This window comes from Oncorhynchus gorbuscha, linkage group LG03, assembly GCF_021184085.1.
Source record: "Oncorhynchus gorbuscha isolate QuinsamMale2020 ecotype Even-year linkage group LG03, OgorEven_v1.0, whole genome shotgun sequence".
Taxonomy (NCBI): domain Eukaryota; kingdom Metazoa; phylum Chordata; class Actinopteri; order Salmoniformes; family Salmonidae; genus Oncorhynchus; species Oncorhynchus gorbuscha.
In genome coordinates this window covers 107,857,913-107,883,640 of record NC_060175.1, presented here as the reverse complement: position 1 = coordinate 107,883,640, position 25,728 = coordinate 107,857,913, and the positions used below count along the sequence as shown (strand labels likewise).

General features: G+C 44.4%; 1 protein-coding gene across 1 annotated transcript; it reads right to left on the bottom strand.

Moving 5' to 3' along the window:
* Positions 1-458: 458 nt before the first annotated feature.
* LOC124018231 (selenide, water dikinase 3-like) lies at positions 459-25,728 on the bottom strand. Its single transcript, XM_046333495.1, has 9 exons — positions 24,994-25,728; positions 22,281-22,384; positions 21,927-22,034; positions 13,867-13,902; positions 13,695-13,732; positions 11,460-11,550; positions 11,006-11,105; positions 10,111-10,323; positions 459-1,267 (listed from the first exon to the last, which is right to left on the bottom strand). The coding sequence occupies exons 2-9, from the start codon at positions 22,374-22,376 to the stop codon at positions 1,035-1,037; spliced, it is 915 nt and encodes a 304-aa protein (XP_046189451.1). The 5' UTR covers positions 22,377-22,384; positions 24,994-25,728; the 3' UTR covers positions 459-1,034.

Below are 25,728 nucleotides of genomic sequence, written 5' to 3'. Positions count from 1 at the left end.
AACAAAGTATAAAAAAAAAATCAACTTCCATTATCCAACAGTTGCTGCTATTCTCATAGAGACTTGCGTCTCTGTTCAGAGGGTTGGAAAGCGGGGCAGGCTGAAACAGCCCGCGACTGACGGATCTTTTCCCAGGTCTCTCGGGTTAGAACACATGTTAATATAAAATATGCCTTAATAGCAGACACTTTGATCCTGTATGCATACAGTACATCTTATGGATGGTCGCATGCGCCGTGCTCAACCAACTGATATACAGAAGACCAATATTCTAACGTATTCCACCATTATTCATTCTGTACCCCACTGTCCTAAAAAAATACATTCATTTTAAAACACACACACACACACACACACACACACACACACACACACACACACACACACACACACACACACACACACAAAACACACACACACACACACACACACACAGGAAGTACCAAAGGGACAGAACAGTGAGTTGATGATCGGTTTATTGATTGTGAATTATCCAGAAACACATAGCCAATGGCTGGAACCCAGCCCATGAGCCCCACCCCCTTCCTGAGACAGACATCCACTCCGCCTGGCCCCATTGGCTGAGGTTTGGAAGGCGGAGCTTCATAAACAGGTAGGGGGGGCTTTGAGCTGAGCAGCCAGTCAGCTGGCAGAGGACATACCGGACAACCCCATTGGTCCAGAGAGAGCTGCTCAACCCTGCCTCTGAACCAATGGGTAGAGCCAGACATCCTTATAGACAAGCCAAATATCCAATAGAAACACATTAAATAAACATTTTTTTCCAACCACTCCCACAATGACAAAAGTTTCACCAGGAGAATGTTCTGACCCACACTCTAAAATCACATACACAACTTGATCTATTTCCCATTCACTGATTGGAGGGAAAACTGTTGGAATGTTACTTTAATTTAAAAGAGGAACCATTTGGAGTGTTGTCCATTCCCTCTCCATGTTCGGTGTTTTGGCCTGTAGCTCCTGTGGCTAAACGAGGGAAAGAGATGGACAGCAACACGCGTAAGAGGGAGAGTCTATGACGGCGTATCGCCGGGAGCTGGACTAGTAGAGCTGCTGTTCTCCTGATTGGCTGCAGCGGTCCCTCTCGGTTGGACCTCGATGATGCGTGGTTTGTCGATGATGCGAGCGCCGCGTTCTCCTTTCTCCACGATGCCGATGATCCAGGCTCCACCCCCAGACCCCTGACCCTTCACCTCCGCACAGAACCGGGCCGCCTGCTCTCTGGGCAGACTTACTAGAAGGCCACCTACAGGGTGAATGGGAAATAACGTAGTGTCATTTGGGAGTAACTTTTATTGTAAATAAGAATAAAATGTTCCTAAATATTTCAACATGATTAAAGATAACCCTGAATGAATTGCAAATAATGATGAGTGAGAAAGCTACAGAGCACAAATATCAAACCCCCAAGACATGCTAACCTCTCCCCATTACAATAACAGGGGAGGTTAGCATTTTATATCATAGCCCCAAGACATGCTAACCTCTCACCATTACAATAACAGGGGAGGTTAGCATTTTATATCATAGCCCCAAGACATGCTAACCTCTCACCATTACAATAACAGGGGAGGTTAGCATTTTATATCATAGCCCCAAGACATGCTAACCTCTCACCATTACAATAACAGGGGAGGTTAGCATTTTATATCATAGCCCCAAGACATGCTAACCTCTCCCCATTACAATAACAGGGAGGTTAGCATTTTATATCATAGCCCCAAGACATGCTAACCTCTCCCCATTACAATAACAGGGGAGGTTAGCATTTTATATCATAGCCCCAAGACATGCTAACCTCTCACCATTACAATAACAGGGGAGGTTAGCATTTTATATCATAGCCCCAAGACATGCTAACCTCTCACCATTACAATAACAGGGGAGGTTAGCATTTTATATCATAGCCCCAAGACATGCTAACCTCTCACCATTACAATAACAGGGAGGTTAGCATTTTATATCATAGCCCCAAGACATGCTAACCTCTCACCATTACAATAACAGGGGAGGTTAGCATTTTATATCATAGCCCCAAGACATGCTAACCTCTCCCCATTACAATAACAGGGGAGGTTAGCATTTTATATCATAGCCCCAAGACATGCTAACCTCTCCCCATTACAATAACAGGGGAGGTTAGCATTTTATATCATAGCCCCAAGACATGCTAACCTCTCACCATTACAATAACAGGGGAGGTTAGCATTTTATATCATAGCCCCAAGACATGCTAACCTCTCACCATTACAATAACAGGGGAGGTTAGCATTTTATATCATAGCCCCAAGACATGCTAACCTCTCACCATTACAATAACAGGGGAGGTTAGCATTTTATATCATAGCCCCAAGACATGCTAACCTCTCACCATTACAATAACAGGGAGGTTAGCATTTTATATCATAGCCCCAAGACATGCTAACCTCTCACCATTACAATAACAGGGGAGGTTAGCATTTTATATCATAGCCCCAAGACATGCTAACCTCTCACCATTACAATAACAGGGGAGGTTAGCATTTTATATCATAGCCCCAAGACATGCTAACCTCTCACCATTACAATAACAGGGGAGGTTAGCATACCCCCAAGACATGCTAACCTCTCACCATTACAATAACAGGGGAGGTTAGCATTTTATATCATAGCCCCAAGACATGCTAACCTCTCACCATTACAATAACAGGGGAGGTTAGCATACCCCCAAGACATGCTAACCTCTCCCCATTACAATAACAGGGGAGGTTAGCATTTTATATCATATCCCCAATACATGCTAACCTCTCACCATTACAATAACAGGGGAGGTTAGCATTTTATATCATACCTCCACGACATACTAACCTCTCACCATTACAATAACAGGAGAGGTTAGCATTTTTTTGGGGGGGGGGTATTTATCCCTCTAACTTTCTCACTCGTTATTCATGATTCATTCAGTTACCCATAACCATGGTAACATACATATTACATGTAGAAGTGTTTAGAAACATATTCTGTTATTTGCAATAAAAGTGACTCCAAAATGACACAATACATTCTTTATCATCTCATTTCTATTGGACACAAAATAATCTGAAACACAACCAAAACAAACAGCATCCAACAAGTTCATAGAGTCACAAGTTTGATGTGGTCATTGTGTGATAGACATATGGGACCAAATACTAAACTTCTGACTACTTTAATACACGTAAGTCAACCTGTTCCAATATTTTTGTAAATAAAGTGCTGTAATTTCTAAAATGGTTCATCAGATATGGATGCAAATAGCCTCAAATTAAAACTAACCACAGTCATTTTAATGTCATTGTATCATTTCAAATCCACAGTGCTGGAGTACAGAGCCAAAACAACAACACATCCACAGTGCTGGAGTACAGAGCCAAAACAACAACACATCCACAGTGCTGGAGTACAGAGCCAAAACAACAACACATCCACAGTGCTGGAGTACAGAGCCAAAACAACACACTGTTCCAATACTTTTGGAGCTCCCTGTAAATGTAATCCGAGTCAGAGCAAACGTAGCTAATACAGCCGGATACCAGTGTTGGTGTCATTCAGCATGTTGTTTGTGCAACGATATCTTCTAACATCAGATGAATAGAGAGCAGGGATCCTTCCCTAACAAGACGACTCAATACACGTTTTAGTTTCAAATGATTCACTGTGATTTGATTGGAGGAACAAATCGATGCGACTCAGTTCGATGCGATACGAAGCACAAACCACGTTCATTTTCCATTAATTAAAATCGGCTGCTTATGGAGCTCATGAGCCCGGATCCCTCTGAGCCGACCGGGAATGATGCAGGCGTGGCCAAAATTTTTGAGAATGACACAAATATTAATTTCCACAAAGTCTGCTGCCTCAGTGTTTTTAGATATTTGTCAGATGTTACTATGGAATAATGAAATATAATTACAAGCATTTAATAAGTGTCAAAGGCTATAATTAACAATTACATGAAGATGATGCAAAGAGTTAATATTTGCAGTGTTGACCCTTCTTGTTCAAGACCTCGGCAATCCGCCCTGGCATGTGGTCGATTAACTTCTGGGCCATATCCTGACTGATGGCAGCACATTCTTGCATAATCAATGTTTGGAGTTTGTGGGGTTTTGTTTGTCCACCCACCACTTGATGATTGACCACAAGTTCTCAATGGGATTAAGGTCTGGGGAGTTTCCTGGCCATGGACCCAAAATATTCAAGTTTTGTTCCCAGAGCCACTTAGTTATCACTTTTGCCTCATGGCAAGGTGCTCCATCGTGCTGGAAAAGGCTTTGTTCGTCACCAAACTGGATGGTTGGGAGAAGTTGCTCTCGGAGGATGTGTTGGTACCACTCTTTATTCATGGCTGTGTTCTTAGGCAACATTGTGAGTGAGCCCACTCCCTTGGCTGAGAAGCAACCCCACACATGAATGGTCTCAGGATGCTTTACTGTTGGCATGACACAGGACTGATGGTAGCGCTCACCTCGTCTTCTCCGGACAAGCTTTTTTCCCCAGATGCCCCAAACAATCGTCAGAGAAAATGACTTTACCCCAGTCCAATCCCTGTACCCCTCACACCTGCCTGCTGCCATTCCTGAGCAAGCTCTGTAGTGGTGAGGCCCCGATCCCGCAGCTGAATCAACTTTAGGAGACGGTCATGGCGCTCGCTGGACTTACTTGGGCGCCCTGAAGCATTCTTCAAGGAGAGCGGTTCAATTGTTGTGACGTTCTTGATGATCCGATAAATGGTTGATTTAGGTGCAATCTTACTGGCAGCAATATCCTTGCCTGTGAAGCCCTTTTTGTGCAAAGCAATGATGATGGCACATGTTTCCTTGCAGGTAACCATGGTTGACTGAGAAAGAACAATGATTGACTCCTTTTGAAGCTTCCAGTCTGTTAATCGAACTCAATCAGCATGATAGAGTGATCTCCAGTCTTGTGCTCGTCAACACTCACACCTTCATTACATTCTAGACCATATGCAAATTGCCATCATACAAACTGAGGCAGCAGACTTTGTGAAAATGTATATTTGTGTCATTCAAAACTTTTGGCCATGACTGTATACTGAGTGTACAAAACATTAAGAACACCTACTATTTCCATGACATAGACTGACCAGGTAAGTCCAGGTGAAAACTATGATCCCTTAATGTCACTTGTTAAATCCACTCTAAATCGGGGAGGAGAAAGAGGTTAAAGAAGTATTTTTTAAGCCTTGAGACATGGATTGTGTTTTGTGTGCCATTCAGAGGGTGAATAGGCAAGGCAAAATATTGAAGTGCCTTTGGTAGTTGCCAGGCACACTGGTTTAAGAACTGCAAATGCTGCTAGATTTGTAACACTCAACATAGGGCTGGGTGATATGGCCTAAAAATCATATTGATTTTTCTAACTTGTGCGATTCAGGGTATATATAGATTTAACCTCTAAATAAGTGTTGTACAATTAAAAGGTAAAATACACTGCATTTTACACAGTCAGCAATAATCTATTGAATTCGGGACTTAGTTGTACCTATTGAATTCGGGACTTAGTTGTACCTAGGCTAAATAAGCTTTCCACAACCATCAGACCCACCAATCATTCTCTCAAAATAGTTTAACCTGCTTTTTTTTGTTGTTGCAATAATCACTAATCTGGCTTTCAATTCAGTCTATGAAAATTGCCCCTTTTTTTTTTACAAATGTCCCCAGAACCTAATGCATAATGTACATTCACTAATAATGCTAGGAATTAGGCTATAGGACATGAACACAGGTCTCATCAACAGCCTCTCAAGCCCACATGCTCGTGAGTAGCTAGCTAATCTTTATATTTCAAGTTGAGCCAGCTTGGACCTATTTTCTAGCTAACAAGGTATAACAGTTGAACCAGCTTGGACCTATTTGCTAGCTAACAAGGGGTAACAGTTGAGCCAGCTTGGACCTATTTTCTAGGGGTAACAGTTGAGCCAGCTTGGATCTATTTTCTAGCTAACAAGGTGTAACAGTTGAGCCAGCTTGGATCTATTTTCTAGCTAACAAGGTGTAACAGTTGAGCCAGCTTGGATCTATTTTCTAGCTAACAAGGTGTAACAGTTGAGCCAGCTTGGATCTATTTTATAGCTAACAAGGGGTAACAGTTGAGCCAGCTTGGACCTATTTGCTAGCTAACAAGGGGTAACAGTTGAGCCAGCTTGGATCTATTTTCTAGCTAACAAGGGGTAACAGTTGAGCCAGCTTGGATCTATTTTCTAGCTAACAAGGGGTAACAGTTGAGCCAGCTTGGATCTATTTTCTAGCTAACAAGGGGTAACAGTTGAGCCAGCTTGGACCTATTTGCTAGCTAACAAGGGGTAACAGTTTAATAGTAATATGCAACAATGGCACAACAAACTGAATATCCATTTTCCAGAATCAATGTTCATTAATACTTGTGTTTTAGTAGTGTCTGCTCTGAGCAGTTGAGACAGTAAAATAATGTCTCAATTGTGTTGGTGTCCATATGGCAGATTCTGTTGGACCAAACCTCAACAGCAAATAGAGTTGAAACCGCTAGTCAGAGAGGAAGATGTGATCTCAACTACGTTGAAAAGTCTCCTCGACTTTTTTCACATTGTTTTACGTTACAGTCTTATTCTGAAATTTATAAAAATTGTACCCCCCCTTCGTCAATTTACACACAATACCCCATAACGACAAAGCAAAAGTTTTATTAGCAATCTTTGCACATTTATTAAAAATAAAAAAACTGAAATATAACATTTACATAAGTATTTAGACCCTTTACTCAGTACTTTGTTGAAGAACCTTTGGTAGCGATTACAGCCTCCAGTCTTCTTGGGTATGATGCTACAAGCTTGGCACGGTTGTATTTGGTGAGTTTCTCCCATTCTTCTCTGCAGATCCTCTCAAGCTCTGTCAGGTTGGATGAGGAGTGTTGTTGCACAGCTATTTTCAGGTCTCTCCAGAGATGTTCAATCAGGTTCAAGTCCAGGCTCTGGCTGGGCCACTCAAGGACATTCAGAGACTTGTCCTTAGGGTGGTTGTCCTGTTGGATGGTGACCCTTTGTCTGGAGCAGGTTTTCATCAAGGATCTCTGTACTTTGCTCCGTTCATCTTTACCTCGATCCTGACTAGTCTCCCAGACCCTGCAGCTGAAAAACATCCCTACAGCATGCTGCTGCCACCACCATGCTTCACCGTAGCGATGGTGCCAGGTTTCCTCCAGACGTGACGCTTGGCATTCAGGCCATTCAGGCCAAAGAATCTTAGTTTCATCAGACCAGAGAATCTTGTTTTTAATGGTCAGAGTCTTCCGGTTCCTTATGGCAAACTCCAAGAGGGCTGTCATGTGCCTTTTACTGAGGAGTGGCTTCCGTCTGGCCACTGTACCATAAAGGCCTGATTGGTGGAGTGCTGCAGAACTGGTCGTCCTTCTTCCCATCTCCACAGAGGAACTATAGATCTCTGTCAGAGTGACCATAGGGTCCTTGGTCACCTCCTTGACCAAGGCCCTTCTCCCCTGATTGCTCAGTTTGGCCGAGCGGCCAGTTCTAGGAAGAGTCTCGGTAGTTCCAAACATCTTCCATTTAAGAATGATGGAGGCCACTGTGTTCTTGGGGACCTTCAATGCTGCAGAAATGTTTTGGTACCCTTCCCCACATCTGTGTCTTGGAGCTCTACAGACAATCCCATCAACCTCATGGCTTGGTTTTTGCTCTGAAGTACTGTCAACTGTGGGACCTTATATAGACAGGTGTGTGCATTTCCAAATCATGTCCAATCAATTGAGTTTACCACAGGTGGACTCCAATCAACTTGTAGAAACATCAAGGACGATCAATGGAAACAGGATGCACCTGAGCTCAATTTCAAGTCTCACAGGAGAGTCTGAATACTGATGTAAATAAGGTATGTTGTTTTATTTTTTATTAATATAGACTGTCACGCCTGTCATGTGCTCAGTGTGAACCTGCTTTCATCTGTGAAGAGCACAGGGCGCCAGTGGCAAATTTGCCAATCTTGGTGTTCTCTGGCAAATGAAAAACGTCCTGCACGGTGTTGGGCTGTAAGCACAACCCCCCACCTGTGGACGTCGGGCCCTCATTACCACCCTCATGGAGTCTGTTTCTGACCGTTTGAGCAGACACATGCACATTTGGCCTGCTGGAGGTCATTTTGCAGGGCTCTGGCAGTGCTCCTCCTGCTCCTCCTTGCACAAAGGCGGAGGTAGCGGTCCTGCTGCTGGGTTGTTGCCCTCCTACGGCCTCCTCCACGTCTCCTGATGTACTGGCCTGTCTCCTGGTAGCGCCTCCATGCTCTGGACACTACGCTGACAGACACAGCAAACCTTCTTGCCATAGCTCACATTGATGTTCCATCCTGGATGAGCTGCACTACCTGAGCCACTTGTGTGGGTTGTAGACTCCGTCTCATGAAACCACTAGAGTGAAAGCACCGCCAGCATTCAAAAGTGACCAAAACATCAGCCAGGAAGCATAGGAACTGAGAAGTGGTCTGTGGTCCCCACCTGTAGAACCACTCCTTTATTGGGGGTGTCTTGCTAATTGCCTATAATTTCCACCTGTTGTCTATTCCATTTGCACAACAGCATGTGAAATGTATTGTCAATCAGTGTTGCTTCCTAAGTGGACAGTTTGATTTCACAGAAGTGTGATTGACTTGGAGTTACATTGTGTTGTTTAAGTGTTCCCTTTATTTTTTTGAGCAGTGTAATATAGCACAACTTTGGATTTCACCCCATCTCATAATCGAACATCAAACACGAATGTTCGTTTCATAGAGAAATTGACGGGAAAACTCCATTGCCAAAAGCGCACTGCAGTTAGAATTGTTGAGCATTGATTGGGCTTGTTGATTAAAGCACGTTTAGTTCCAATAGCAAAGAAAGAGCCATTTGAAGAGCCATTTGAAGAGCCATTTGAAGAGCCATTTGAAGAGCCATTTGAAGAGCTGTAGCAACTTGCACATTGACAGATTTTCCACTCAGATATAGGATCGGTATGTTGTGTGCTGAATAAGATGGGCTAAATAACCACTAACGAAAATACGCACCAATTTAATTCCACAAAGTTATGCAAATTAACCTATATACATGAGCATGACAAGCATAAGCATGACAAGTCAAATGTATAGGGTCCCTATACACTGACCAACACTTTGGTTCCTACCCCGTCACAACAGTGCCTCCATAGAGACCCTACTAGTATTCTAATTCCTATGAACGCCTCCCTGGCTTTTTAATTCGCTGTCGTGTCAAAAAGTGCGCAGTATTACATTCTAACTACAGAATAATCATTCTATTTCCACAATTCCAACAATTCACTTGTGTTTTGATCTAATTGCAATATTTGGTCAAAATTAAGGCCTAGATACTTACTGCCCTTAAGCGGCAGTGTAGAAATCTCAAATTAGAAACCTTTGGTTGAAGTTTGATTAAACAGTATAAAACAGGCCTCCCAAGTGCATCGCAGTGCTAACTGTGCCACTAGAGATTCTGGGTTCGAGTCCAGGCTCTGTCGCAGCCGGCCGAGACCGGGAGACCTATGGGGCGGCGCACAATTAGCCCAGCGTCGTCCGGGTTAGGGGAGGGTTTGGCCGGCAGGGATGTCCTTGTCCCATCACGCACTAGCAACTCTTGTGGTGGGCCTGGGCGTAGTCCACGCTGACGCGGTTGCCAGGTGCACGGTGTTTCCTCCGACACATTGGTGCGGCTGGCTTCCGGGTTAAGCAGGTATTGTGTCAAGAAGCAGTGAGGCTTGGCCGGGTTGTTTTTCGGAGGACGCATGGCTCTCGACCTTCGCCTCTCCCGAGTCCATACGGGAGTTGCAGCGATGAGACAAGACTGTAACTACCAATTGGATACCAGGACATTGGGGCGAAAACAGGGTAAATAGATGAATAAAAACACTATGAAACCATCAGAATGGAGAAAGACCCAATGAAATCACTTCGAATGTGTGTGTTGACACCCTGGGTTCACTCATAAAGCAAATGAAGAACTTTGATTACTCAAAAACATCAAATAAATATGAAACATATTGGTAGATGATATTTTGGCCAAGCTCTAGTGTCCTACCAGATGTCTCCGAGGACGTCCCCCCGAGCAGGTTGAAGATGTTTCCATAGGCCTTGCTGATGGCGGCCATCTTGGCAATGATGGGGAGGTTGTGGATGACGAAGGCTACCTCAGCGCGTTGCATCGTCGCTAGGTTACGGGCGTGCCCTAGCAACCCAAACCCAGTCACGTCTGTTGCAGCGTGGGCCTGGAACCTGTGCATGAGGCCTGCCGCTGTGATCGCACACAAACACACAGTGGGTTGTTACAGACTAGGTTGTGTGTGTGTTATGTTAATGTGTGTGTGTGTGGAGGGGGTGGGGGCTTGTCAGTTTAACTGAATGCAATCAACTGAAATGTGTCTTCCACATTTAATCCCTCTGAATCAGAGAGGTGTGTCTTCCACATTTAATCCCTCTGAATCAGAGAGGTGTGTCTTCCACATTTAACCCAACCCCTCTGAATCAGAGAGGTGTGTCTTCCACATTTAACCCAACCCCTCTGAATCAGAGAGGTGTGTCTTCCACATTTAACCCAACCCCTCTGAATCAAAGAGGTGTGTCTTCCACATTTAACCCAACCCCTCTGAATCAGAGAGGTGTGTCTTCCACATTTAACCCAACCCCTCTGAATCAGAGAGGTGTGTCTTCCACATTTAACCCAACCCCTCTGAATCAGAGAGGTGTGTCTTCCACATTTAACCCAACCCCTCTGAATCAGAGAGGTGTGTCTTCCACATTTAACCCAACCCCTCTGAATCAGAGAGGTGTGTCTTCCACATTTAACCCAACCCCTCAGAGAGGTAGGTGCGGGGTTGCCTTAATTGATGGCTCGGGGATTCGAAACAGCGCCCTTCCGGTTACTGGCCCAAAGCGCTCAATCGCTAGGCTACCTGTTATATTAGTGTGTGTGTTACCTGTGCGGTTGAGCGTTGCCATGGAGAACATGGCTTCCTGGTAGGCCTGCTCCACTTCCTCCTTAGAGACCACTAGCTTGATCTTATTCCACCTCTCTGGCTGCGCGCACACACACACACACACACACACACACACACACACACACAAGAGAGAGAGGGAGAGAAGTAGGGATCGAAAGAGGATATATTATTTACCTATTTCAATGAGACATCCTAATTTTTGGAAAAATCTAAAAGTCTGACTTCCCCAGAGAGAAAGTGAAGACAGACCAGGAAGCTAGAATATCACCTACCTGGTCCAGCCACCAGACAGATATTCTAGCATCCTGCTCTGTCTATGCACACATGACTGTAAGTCGCTTTGGATAAAAGCGTCTGCTAAATGGCATATATTATTATTATTATTATTATTACCTGGTCCAGCCACCAGATAGACAGTATTATGGGATAGTACCTGGTCCAGCCACTGGTGAGCGTTGACAGCTACCTGGGTTCCTAGAGGCTTGGTCAGCACCAACACGTCCCCTGGTACTGCACTGTCTGGCCTACACACACAGTAAGACACAGTATTGACAAGGAAACTCCCCATTAGAATTGATCCTGTCTGGCCCGACTCTCTAACATCAAGGTTACCAACAAGAACTGATAACACCCTGACCCCAGTCTGAACAGAACACCCTGATAACACCCTGACCCCAGTCTGAACAGAACACCCTGATAACACCCTGATAACACCCTGATAACACCCTGACCCCAGTCTGAACAGAACACCCTGATAACACCCTGACCCCAGTCTGAACAGAACACCCTGATAACACCCTGACCCCAGTCTGAACAGAACACCCTGATAACACCCTGACCCCAGTCTGAACAGAAGACCCTGATAACACCCTGACCCCAGTCTGAACAGAAGACCCTGATAACACCCTGACCCCAGTCTGAACAGAACACCCTGATAACAGAACACCCTGATAACACCCTGATAACACCCTGACCCCAGTCTGAACAGAACACCCTGATAACACCCTGATAACACCCTGACCCCAGTCTGAACAGAACACCCTGATAACACCCTGATAACACCCTGACCCCAGTCTGAACAGAACACCCTGATAACACCCTGACCCCAGTCTGAACAGAACACCCTGATAACACCCTGACCCCAGTCTGAACAGAACACCCTGATAACACCCTGACCCCAGTCTGAACAGAACACCCTGATAACACCCTGATAACACCCTGACCCCAGTCTGAACAGAACACCCTGACCCCAGTCTGAACAGAACACCCTGACCCCAGTCTGAACAGAACACCCTGATAACACCCTGATAACACCCTGACCCCAGTCTGAACAGAACACCCTGACCCCAGTCTGAACAGAACACCCTGATAACACCCTGATAACACCCTGACCCCAGTCTGAACAGAACACCCTGATAACACCCTGACCCCAGTCTGAACAGAACACCCTGATAACACCCTGATAACACCCTGACCCCAGTCTGAACAGAACACCCTGATAACACCCTGACCCCAGTCTGAACAGAACACCCTGATAACACCCTGACCCCAGTCTGAACAGAAGACCCTGATAACACCCTGATAACACCCTGATAACACCCTGACCCCAGTCTGAACAGAACACCCTGATAACACCCTGATAACACCCTGACCCCAGTCTGAACAGAACACCCTGATAACACCCTGATAACACCCTGACCCCAGTCTGAACAGAAGACCCTGATAACACCCTGATAACACCCTGACCCCAGTCTGAACAGAAGACCCTGATAACACCCTGACCCCAGTCTGAACAGAACACCCTGATAACACCCTGACCCCAGTCTGAACAGAACACCCTGATAACACCCTTACCCCAGTCTGAACAGAACACCCTGATAACACCCTGATAACACCCTGATAACACCCTGATAACACCCTGACCCCAGTCTGAACAGAAGACCCTGATAACACCCTGACCCCAGTCTGAACAGAACACCCTGATAACACCCTGACCCCAGTCTGAACAGAACACCCTGATAACACCCTGACCCCAGTCTGAACAGAAGACCCTGATAACACCCTGATAACACCCTGACCCCAGTCTGAACAGAACACCCTGATAACACCCTGACCCCAGTCTGAACAGAACACCCTGACCCCAGTCTGAACAGAACACCCTGATAACACCCTGATAACACCCTGACCACAGTCTGAACAGAACACCCTGACCCCAGTCTGAACAGAACACCCTGATAACACCCTGATAACACCCTGACCCCAGTCTGAACAGAACACCCTGACCCCAGTCTGAACAGAACACCCTGATAACACCCTGACCCCAGTCTGAACAGAAGACCCTGATAACACCCTGATAACACCCTGACCACAGTCTGAACAGAAGACCCTGATAACACCCTGATAACACCCTGACCCCAGTCTGAACAGAACACCCTGATAACACCCTGATAACACCCTGACCCCAGTCTGAACAGAACACCCTGATAACACCCTGATAACACCCTGACCCCAGTCTGAACAGAACACCCTGATAACACCCTGATAACACCCTGACCACAGTCTGAACAGAAGACCCTGATAACACCCTGACCACAGTCTGAACAGAAGACCCTGATAACACCCTGATAACACCCTGACCCCAGTCTGAACAGAATAGTCCCTCTCTTACATGATGAACTCGTTGGGTTGGCAGACAGTAATATCTAACTAAATGTTTGGCCACTCCCCTATGATGATCCATGGGGTTGACCACTAAATCTGTGCCGCCTGTCACAGTGCAGAAGTCCCGCCCTCCTCCGCCAACGTATCTAACACTTGGAAACAGTACAGTAATATCTAACTAAACGGATCATCAGAGGCATCACACGCTCACGATCCTGCACACACACACAGCTCCACAGGGCAGTAGTTTCTAACTAAACACACACACAGTAATATCTAAGTAAACACACACACACACACACACAACAAACACACACACACACACACTTATCATTACATCACGACCAACTAGCTCCCAGTTCTGCAAGTTACACTGACTAGGCACAACTTCAGGAACACACACACACGTTGTGTCACATGGAAGTCTAAAGTCTGATATTTGTAGATTAGTGGGTTTATGAATTAACAGGCAACTGTTCTGAATCCCCTCCAGACACCCTGCTACACAGCATCAGGTTAACAAATCAATTTATTGGTCACATACACATATTTAGCAGATGTTATTGTGGGTGTAGTGAAATGCTTGTGTTCCTAGCTCCAACAGTGCAGTAGTATCTAACTAAATGCTTGTGTTTCTAGCTCCAACAGTGCAGTAATATCTAACTAAATGCTTGTGTTTCTAGCTCCAACAGTACAGTAATATCTAACTAAATGTTTGTGTTCCTAGCTCCAACAGTGCAGTAGTATCTAACTAAATGCTTGTGTTTCTAGCTCCAACAGTACAGTAATATCTAACTAAATGCTTGTGTTTCTAGCTCCAACAGTACAGTAATATCTAACTAAATGCTTGTGTTTCTAGCTCCAACAGGGCAGTAGTTTCTAACTAAATGCTTGTGTTCCAATAGTACAGTAATATCTAACTAAATGCTTGTGTTCCTAGCTCCAACAGTGCAGTAGTATCTAACTAAATGCTTGTGTTTCTAGCTCCAACAGTGCAGTAATATCTAACTAAATGCTTGTGTTCCTAGCTCCAACAAGGCAGTAGTATCTAACTAAATGCTTGTGTTCCAATAGTACAGTAATATCTAACTAAATGCTTGTGTTTCTAGCTCTGCTCACAGGGCAGTAGTATCTAACTAAATGCTTGTGTTCCTAGCTCCAACAGTAGTATCTAACTAAATGCTTGTGTTTCTAGCTCCAACAGTACAGTAATATCTAACTAAATGCTTGTGTTTCTAGCTCCAACAGGGCAGTAGTTTCTAACTAAATGCTTGTGTTCCAATAGTACAGTAATATCTAACTAAATGCTTGTGTTCCTAGCTCCAACAGTGCAGTAATATCTAACTAAATGCTTGTGTTTCTAGCTCCAACAGGGCAGTAGTATCTAACTAAATGCTTGTGTTCCAATAGTACAGTAATATCTAACTAAATGCTTGTGTTTCTAGCTCCAACAGTGCAGTAATATCTAACTAAATGCTTGTGTTTCTAGCTCCAACAGTACAGTAATATCTAACTAAATGCTTGTGTTTCTAGCTCTGCTCACAGGGCAGTAATATCTAACTAAATGCTTGTGTTTCTAGCTCCAACAGGGCAGTAATATCTAACTAAATGCTTGTGTTTCTAGCTCCAACAGGGCAGTAGTATCTAACTAAATGCTTGTGTTCCAACAGTACAGTAATATCTAACTAAATGCTTGTGTTTCTAGCTCTGCTCACAGGGCGAGAAGGTGGAGACAACAAATAGGGCTGCAAAGGGTCAGAAACTTTACGGTAATTTCCATGGGAAGTTCATTTGGGGGAATTTTGCTTAAATTCATCAAAACAAATTATAACAGTGAACCTTTTTTGTGGGATACACAAGGCAAATCTACATCTTGTGGCATATTTTGGTTAAACTATTGCAATTGCAACCCTCTGTATGCACAGTGCATTCTTCCATCACATGTACAGCTGATTCTGGGGCGGCAGGTAGCCTAGTGGTTAGAGGGGAGGGGCTGCAGGTAGCCTAGTGGTTAGAGGGGAGGGGCGGCAGGTAGCCTAGTGGTTAGAGGGGAGAGGGGGGGCGGCAGGTAGCCTAGTGGTTAGAGGGGAGGGGCGGCAGGTAGCCTAGTGGTTAGAGTGGCAGGGTAGCCTAGTGGTTAGAGTGTAGAGGCGGCAGGTAGCCTAGTGGTTAGAGTTTAGAGGCGGCAGGTAGCCTAGTGGTTAGAGTGTAGAGGCGGCAGGTAGCCTAGTGGTTAGAGTGTAGGGGCGGCAGGTAGCCTAGTGGTTAGAGTGTAGGGGCGGCAGGTAGCCTAGTGGTTAGAGTGTAGGGGCGGCAGGTAGCCTAGTGGTTAGAGTGTAGGGGCGGCAGGTAGCCTAGTGGTTAGAGTGTAGGGGCGGCAGGTAGCCTAGTGGTTAGAGTGTAGGGGCGGCAGGTAGCCTAGTGGTTAGAGTGTAGGGGCGGCAGGTAGCCTAGTGGTTAGAGTGTAGAGGAGGTAGGGTAGCCTAGTGGTTAGAGTGTAGAGGAGACAGGTAGCCTAGTGGTTAGAGTGTAGAGGCGGCAGGGTGGCCTAGTGGTTAGAGTGTAGAGGAGGCAGGTAGCCTAGTGGTTAGAGTGTTGGACTAGTAACCGAAAGGTTGCTGGATCGAATCCCCGAACTGAGAAAGTAAAAATCTGTCGTTCTGCCCCTGAACAAGGCTGTTAACCCACTGTTCCTAGGCCGTCATTGTAAATAATAATTTGTTCTTAACTGACTTGCCTAGGTAAGGTTAAATAAATAAAAATACAAATTCTCAAGATCTTGCACACTAATGAGATGCTATTGAACCCACTGCACTGTCTGAGCCATGCTTTCTGGTAAGTTTTGACTACAATACTGGGTAGGGTGAAGATATTTTATATGACATACATTATATTTTTTTAAATAGTAAATAGTAGCCTACAGCAAAGTGTGTTTAAATAATTTTCTAACTCGTTAACAATTTCTTCTGGTTAGTTTCTGCTACCATGTGGGGTTTTTAGCTTGCTGGAGCCTGCTAACTGAGGAGTGTTAATTCACCTGTTTCCATAAGTTTCATTTTAAAATATTCACACAAAGGAGTTGTTCTAACTGCTTAACTGTATTTGTTGTTTTTTAAAACTAATTTATTCTAATCTTTATAGGAAAATGCCACGGTCACTATCTGATGTGTGGAGACATTTCACTGCAGCTAATGTAGTAGGAAAAGCTGTGTACATTTGCAAATACTGTGCCAAATCGTATGTGAAGAATGCAACAAAGATACAGAATCATCTGGCCAAGTGCATAAAGTTCCCTCAGCGCTCACAACAAGCAACCTCTGACAAAAGTCCCTCTACTTCTATTTGAGGTGAAAATGATGAATTAGACACCTTATCGATAGCAACAGCTCATGGTCCTCCTGGAATCAGAAGTTTGTTTTGACTCAATGGAGGAACGTAGTCAGAGAAATGCTGATGAAGGTCTTGCTCGAGTTGTGTATGCGACTGGTTCACCTCTGATGCTCACAGGCAATGTGTATTGGAAGAGATTTCTGAATGTTCTTCGCCCAGCATACACCCCTCCAACCAGACATGCTTTATCTACTCATTTGCTGGATGCAGAGTTCAAGTGAAGGTCAAGCAAATCATAGAGAAAGCAGACTATTACAATCATCTCTGATTGGTGGTTGAATGTTCGTGGACAAGGAATAATTAACTACATCATCTCCACCCCTCAACCACTATTCTACAAGAGCACAGACAAGGGACAACAGACACACCGGTCTCTACATTGCAGATGAGCTGCTGAAGGCAGTCTGATGACCTTGGACCACAGAAGGTATTTGCACTGGTGACAATGCTGCAAACAGGTAGGCTGCTTGGTCTAAAGTGGAGGAGTCCTACCCTCTAAAGTGGAGGAGTCCTACCCTCACATCACACCCAATGGCTGTGCTGCTCATGCATTGAATCTGCTCCTCAATGACATCATGGCACTGAAAACAATGGATACACTCTACAAGAGAGCCAAGTAAATGGTTAGGCATCAAGTTATAACAGCAATCTACCTCACCAAGCAAAGTGAGAAGAATAAGAGCACCACATTGAAGCTGCCCAGCAACACCCGTTGGGGTGGTGTTGTCATCATGTTTGACAGTCTCCTGGAGGGGAAGGAGTCTCTCCAAGAAATGGCCATATCACAGTCTGCCGATATGGACAGCCCCATCAAGAGGATCCTCCTGGATGATGTATTTTGGGAGAGAGTGGTAAGCAGCCTGAAACTCCTGAAACCTATAGCAGTAGCCATTGCACGGATTGAGGGAGACAAAGCCATCCGTCTGATGTTCAGACTCTGCTTGCAGGTTTAAGGAGAAACCCGTTCTGCCCTGCCCACTTCACTGTTGCTCCAAGCAGAGGAAACCGCTGTTCTGAAATACATCAAAACGCGTGAAGACTTCTGCCTGAAGCCCAAACACACCACAGCGTACATGTTGGACCCCCAGTATACTGGCAAGAGCATCCTGTCTGGTGCAGAGATCAACAAGGCCTATGGTGTCATCACTACCGTGTCTCGCCATCTTGGCCTGGATGAGGGCAAGGTTTATTTGCATTCTGGCGAAGTACACTTCCAAGCAAGGGCTTTGGGATGGAGACGCAATATGGCAGTCATGCAAAACACAGAGTGGCAAGAAAAAGTATGTGAACCCTTTGGAAATACCTGGATTTCTGCATGAATTGGTCATAATATTTGATCTGTTCTTCATCTAAGTCACAACGACAGACAAACACACTGTGCTTAAACCAATAAAACACACACACAAATTGTATTTTTCTTGTCTATATTGAATACATCATTTAAAACATTCACAGTGTAGGTTGGGAAAAGTATGTGAATCCCCTAGGCTAATGACTTCTCCAAAAGCTAATTGGAGTCCAATCAATGAGACGAGATTGGAGATGTTGGTTAGAGCTGCCTTGCCCTATAAAAAAAAAAACTCAAAATTTGAGTTTGCTATTCATTTACATTTATATTTACATTTACATTTAGCAGACGCTCTTATCCAGAGCGACTTACAAGAAACATTGCCTGATGTGAACCATGCCACGAACAAAAGATCTCAGAAGACAGAAGATTAAGAATGGTTGAATTGTTGACTTGCATAAAGCTGGAAAGGGTTACAAAAGTATCTCTAAAAGCCTTGATGTTCATCAGTCCACGGTAAGACACATGGTCTAATAACGAAGAAAGTTCAGCACTGATGCTACTCTCCCTAGGAGTGGCCATCCTGAAAAGATGACTGCAAGAGCATAGTGCAGAATGCTCTATGAGGTTAAGAAGAATTCTAGAGTGTCAGCTAAAGACTTACAGAAATCTCTGGAACATGCTAACATCTCTGACGAGTCTACGATACGTAAAACACTAAACAAGAAGGGTGTTCATGGGAGGACACCACGGAAGAAGCCACTGCTGTCCAAAAAAAAACATTGCTGCACGTCTGAAGTTCGCAAAAGAGCATCTGGATGTTCCACAGTGCTACTGACAAAATATTCTGTGGACAAATGAAACTGTAGTTGAGTTGTTTGGAAGGAACACACCACTATGTGTGGAGAAAAAGAGGCACAGCACACCAACATCAAAACCTCATCCCAACTGTAAAGTCTGGTGGAGGGAGCATCATGGTTTGGGGCTGCTTTGCTGCCTCAGGGCCTGAACAACTTGCTATCATCGACGGAAAAATGAATTCACAAGTTTATCAAGAAATTTTGCAGGAGAATGTAAGGCTATCTGTCCGCCAACTGAAGCACAAAGGAAGTTGGGTGATGCAACAGGACAACGACCCAAAAAACAGAATGGCTTCAATAGAAGAAAATACGCCTTCTGGAGTCCTGACCTCAACCCGATTGAGATAGTGTGGGATGACCTCAACCTGATTGAGATGCAGTGTGGGATGACCTCAACCTGATTGAGATAGTGTGGGATGACCTCAAGAGAGCGGATCACACCAGACACCCCAAGAATATTGCTGAACTGAACCAGTTTTGTAAAGAGGAATGGTCCAAAACTCCTCCTGACCGTTGAACACGTCTGTTTGTGTGTTATTAGTTTAAGCAGACTGTCTATTGTTGTGACCTAGATGAAGATCAGATTTGATCACCAATTTATGCAGAAATCCAGGTAATTCCAAAGGGTTCACACTTTTTGTTGACACTATCTCATCAGCCACCTGGCTCTTTCCCCTGTTGCCTCCATCATCCTCCAAATCCCACCAACATCAGCCGCCTCAGAGCGCAACTGGTCCTTGTTTGGGAACACACACACCAAAGCACGCAACAGGCTGACTGTTGAATAAGGCTGAATAGGGGTTGAAAAATTGGTGGCCATCTGGGCAAATTTGAGGCTTTTTGAGCCTGACAACAAGTTATCCTCAACAAGGTTGGAAAGTGACAGTGAAGATGAGGCCTCAGAGTCAGATGTTCAAGAGGTGGACATTGATGAGGTCCAGGGAGAAGACATGGAAGCCTGAGAGGAAGACAACCAAAGCTTTAGTTTATAGATTATCATTTTACAGATGTTGAAAACGTTTTTGGGAGATACGATGGATCATTGGGGATCATTCCCTTTCTTTGTACAGTGAAATCATCCCATGTGAAGAGTCAACTCATTTAATTAAAGTTAATTCCCACCTCTGTAGATTTGCCAAAATGTGCAACCCTAACAATACATCACACAAAGCAGCTGCAACTGTCAGTAAGAGAGTCCATGATTGAGTCTTAGAATGAAGAGATTGAGATAAAACTGTCCAGTTTGAGTGTTGGTTGCAGCTCGTTCCAGTCGTTAGCTGCAGCGAACTGAAAAGAGGAGCGACCCAGGGATGTGTGAGCTTTGGGGACCTTTAACAGAATGTGACTGGCAGAACGGATGTTGTATGTGGAGGATGAGGACTGCAGTAGGTATCTCAGATAGGGGGGAGTGAACAGGTGTTGTATGTGGAGGATGAGGGCTGCAGTAGGTATCTCAGATAGGGGGGAGTGAACAGGTGTTGTATGTGGAGGATGAGGGCTGCAGTAGGTATCTCAGATAGGGGGGAGTGAACAGGTGTTGTATGTGGAGGATGAGGGCTGCAGTAGGTATCTCAGATAGGGGGGAGTGAGGCCTAAGAGGGTTTAATAAATAAGCATCAACCAGTGGGTCTTGCGACGGGTATACAGAGATGACCAGTTTACAGAGGAGTATAGAGTGCAGTGATGTGTCCTATAAGGAGCATTTGGTGGCAAATCTGAGGGCCGAATGGTAAAGAACATCTAGCCGCTCGAGAGCCGCCCTTACGTGCCGATCTATAAATTACGTTTCCGGAATCTAGCATGGGTAGGATGGTCATCTGAATCAGGGTTAGTTTGGCAGCTGGGGTGAAAGACAGATTGAGAAAACCAAGTCTAAATTTAACTTTAGCCTGCAGCTTTGATATGTGCTGAGAGAAGGAGAGTGTCCCGTCCAGCCATACTCCCAAGTACTTGTATGAGGTGACTATCAGCTGATGTACGAAGGGCTATATAAATAAATTTGATTTGATTTACCTCAAACTCTAAACCCTCAGAGGTAGTAATAACACCTGTGGGGAGATGGGCATTCTTCTTACCAAACCACATGACCTTTGTTTTGGAGGTGTTCAGAATAAGATTAAGGGATTAAGGGAAGAGAAAGCTTGTTGGACACTAAGAAAGCTTTGTTGTAGAGCATTATAACACAAAATCCGGGAGGGGCCAGCTGAGTCTAAGACTGTATCATCAGCATATAAATGGATGGTAGAACTTCCTACTGCCTGAGCTATGTTGTTGATGTAAATTGAGAATAGTGTGTGGCTAGGATCGAGCCTTGGGGTACTCCCTTGGTGACAAGCAGTGGCTGAGACAACAAACGCATTTTTATTTATTTTTAAAGTTTACGTTCAAACGGCTCTTAAACCCGCGACATACACTTAGTTTCCTTAAACGGGTCACAATTTAAGTAATACGCTTCTAGTGTTAACGTGCAGAATACCCAGGCTTTTACGACAGCAGAAATCAGTTAAACAGATAGAGCATAAGTCAGAATTGGGGTTAGCAATTGTAGATGGGCCAGGGTGTACATGCACATTTCCAGATATCATCAGCAGTGATACAATCAGGGCACGGCAGAAGACAGGGAGAGCTCTGCAGAGTTGATTTATAACATTTGAATGTGCATTAGGATTGCAACAACATCATATTACACAACAATACCTACCTGCTCTGACATCTTCTGGCTGACACTGAGTAGCATCAGCATGTTGTCACACTCTGTGATGCCCATAGCATACAGATCACTGAGGACATTAGCACACGCTATCCTTCCCTGGGGGGGAAGAGAGCAATGTAGGTAAGGAGAGAGAGCGAGAGATGGTGGAGAGATGTGGGGAAGGAGAGAGAGAGACATACAATCTCGTAAATGATGGGTCACCAACTGGCGATTTGACAAGAAAATGAAATGTAATTCACTCATACAGATATAAGTTGGGGCATAAATCATACCCTAAGAAACGTTAGGAGATGAGAGATTACAATGGAGGTCAAGGGTTAAAGGTCAGGTGTCAGAACTCACCATCATGTAGGGGTCATCCACCAGAGGGTAGAAGAAGTCTGTAGTTTGGACCAATGAGAGGCCTCCATGTCGCAGAGGCACCACACAGGAGTCCATGCCTATACCTTCACACACACACACACACACACACACACACACACACACACACACACACACACACACACACACACACACACACACACACACACACACACACACACACACACACACACTATTCATGATACCATGGTATGCAATGATTGACTGATTGATTTATGAACGGGGATGAAAGTAAGGAAAGAAATTCCACAAATGTACTTTTAACAAGGCACACCTGTTAATTGAAATGCATTCCAGGTGACTACCTCATGAAGCTGGTTGAGAGAATGCCAAGAGTGTGCAAAGATGTCATCAAGGCAAAGGGTGGCTACTTTGAAGAATCTCAACTATGAATTGTATTTTTTTGGGTACGACATGAATCCATGTGTTATTTCATAGTTTTGATGTCATCACTATTATTCTACAATGTAGAAAATAGTAAAAAAAATAAAGAAAAATCTGGAATGAGTAGGCGTGTCCAAACTTTTGACTGGTACTGTATGTTGCAAGTGGATGGACATGAGTGGGTAGCCTAATGTTGCAACCTGGTCTCAAAGCATTATATTATTCTGTATGTAATGGGGCGGCCGGTAGCCTAGTGGTTAGAGCGTTGGACCAGTAACCAGAAGCTTTCTGGATTGGATCCCCGAGCTGACAAGGTAAAAATATGTCGTTCTGTCTCACTGAACAAGGCAGTTAATCCACTGTTCCCCTGAACCAGGCAGTAATAACCCACTGTTCCCCTGAACCAGGCAGTAATAACCCACTGTTCCCCTGAACAAGGCAGTTAACCCACTGTTCCCCTGAACAAGGCAGTAATAACCCACTGTTCCCCTGAACAAGGCAGTAATAACCCACTGTTCCCCTGAACAAGGCAGTAATAACCCACTGTTCCCCTGAACAAGGCAGTAATAACCCACTGTTCCCCTGAACAAGGCAGTAATAACCCACTGTTCCCCTGAACAAGGCAGTAATAACCCACTGTTCCCCTGAACAAGGCAGTAATAACCCACTGTTCCCCTGAACAAGGCAGTAATAACCCACTGTTCCCCTGAACAAGGCAGTAATAACCCACTGTTCCCCTGAACAAGGCAGTAATAACCCACTGTTCCCCTGAACAAGGCAGTAATAACCCACTGTCCCCCTGAACAAGGCAGTAATAAACCACTGTTCCCCTGAACAAGGCAGTAATAAACCACTGTTCCCCGGTCGTCCGTCATTGTAAATAAGAATTTGTTCTTAACTGACTTGACTAGTTAAATGAAAGGTTAAATTTAAAATAAATAAAAAGTCAATCTGAGACACTCCATTTGGTATGATACGTTAAGTTTGGTTTGGTTACTTATTAAGGCAAAAATGAAAGTATGGTGGCTGGCTAAATGGGGGTCGTTAAAACGCCTAGCAGCCCAAAGGTTGCTAGATGTTCACGTTATACGCCCACATCAACATCGAATCATGGACAACTTTAGCTACTTTGCAGCTACTTAGCATGTTAGTTAATCCTTCCACTAAAGCTTTAACTTAACCCTAAGCGAGCTATCTAATGTTAGCCACCTCGATAGATTTTGTAACATAATGTATATTTTGCAAAACATAGCACATATTGGAATTTGTAACAAATTACATTTACATTTAAGTCATTTAGCAGACGCTCTTATCCAGAGCGACTTACAAATTGGTGCATTCACCTTATGACATCCAGTGGAACAGCCACTTTACAATAGTGCATCTAAATCTTTGGGGGGGGGTAGAAGGATTACTTTACAAATCTTATGAAATGTATCTGGGACAGTGTTTCTTAATCCTGATCCCGGGGACACAAAGTGGTGCACGTTTTAGTTGTTGCCTTAGTGCTAAACCGGATTCAAATCATCAAAGCTTGATGAGTTGATCATTTGAATTAGGCAAACACTAAACATGCACAGCCTTTGGGTCCCCAGGACCAGGATTAACAGACACTGCTGTAGGCCATCCACACACTAATACATACCATACCAAACGTAACATATCATACTAAATGGAGTGTCTTGGATGTACGTGCAGAAGAATACAAAATGATCTGAGACCAAGTTGAGTAAAGGAGCCCTTTTGAAGTGATTGACAAAAATATATTTAAAAAATTAAAAAATCATGACTGGTTGTTTATGCCACAATTAAAAATGTAATACATTTTCAAAGTTAAATGACAAATGTATGAATAGGCCCACAGAGATCCTATTGAATTAATAGGGGTTGTATATGGAATTCTATGATTAGGCCCATTATTTCTAGAGGTCCAGTACCGGAAATAAATCATACTTTCACCCCTGTTTATTACCTAGACAACGTTATTCATTTACTAAACAGCAGTTTAGCTAGACACCATCAACAGTCAGCTATCTGGCCTTGCATCAGAGATGCTAAGAGATAAGGGGACAGCCCTGCCTTCAGATAGCATACATACTGCTAGTTGGCTAGAGAAGGGACTTGTTTGTTAGCAGCCTTATATGGCTACATTGTTAACTTAGTTAACTAATCAGCTTATGTTAAGTTTGACAATAATAATATAAAACAAGTTAGCTACGTTAAATAACTTGACAAGTTTACTTGAAAAACGAATATACATTTTTGCTAGCTATGCTAACCAGCTAGCTACCTAGTCGGGGGCCAGCGGAGGTGTTGTTGGGAGTGAGTTGTCCGAAATCGGTGCCTTGGTCCCCGGTTTCCCCGGGCCGGTGAGGCTCCAGTCCCGCCAGGAGTTTGAGCAGCGTCTCCTGGGGGACCTTGCATCCTCATCCCTTCATATCCGAGAAGCCCGTCAGGCGGAAGCCGGCGTCCAGGCCATGCTCTTCGGGACGGAAAGGCTTGTATCCCGGGGGGAAGCATGATTCTGTCCCCGCCGAAGCGTCAGCCGGTGGGGTGGGAGGAGAGGGAGCTGACATTGCTGGGTAGTTATAGCGGTCTGTTTGGAGGATAGCTCGACTAGCACGTTCAAGACCCCAGCAACAGAGGAGAGGAAAGCGTGTGTGTGATGAATAGATACAAAGATTACGGATATACTGAGAAGATACATGTATCTCCGTCCCACCAATGGGAGTTCGTTGTCCGCCCGGCGGGCTGTCTAGCTCCCGCCTATCCTTTCTTTGGATTGGTGGATTACATGATAGGGTTGTTGACGTCACCGCATGTATCCAATGGTGAGAGCCTTTATCTCATGAATATGCATATCCATTTCGATTTAACGTTGCACGGGTTGTCACGTGTCCTACTTATTTCAGTTCAAGAGTAACAGCTAATGTACTACGAAACTTATATCCGGTCAAATAAATCTCACTTCGCTAATAAGCAATTAATTTTATTTTCGACCAAATTTGACACCCTCATTGACTTC

What these genes read in the sequence shown, in the direction of transcription:
- LOC124018231 (XM_046333495.1), bottom strand. Translation starts at nt 22,376, where the DNA reads ATGGACTCCTGTGTGGTGCCTCTGCGACATGGAGGCCTCTCATTGGTC. An exon ending in TGGATGACCCCTACATGATG is followed by an intron (nt 22,035 to 22,280) that starts GTGAGTTCTGAC and finishes CTTCCCCCCCAG; the next exon opens with GGAAGGATAGCGTGTGCTAA. An exon ending in GCCAGAAGATGTCAGAGCAG is followed by an intron (nt 13,903 to 21,926) that starts GTAGGTATTGTT and finishes GTGTGTGTGCAG; the next exon opens with GATCGTGAGCGTGTGATGCC.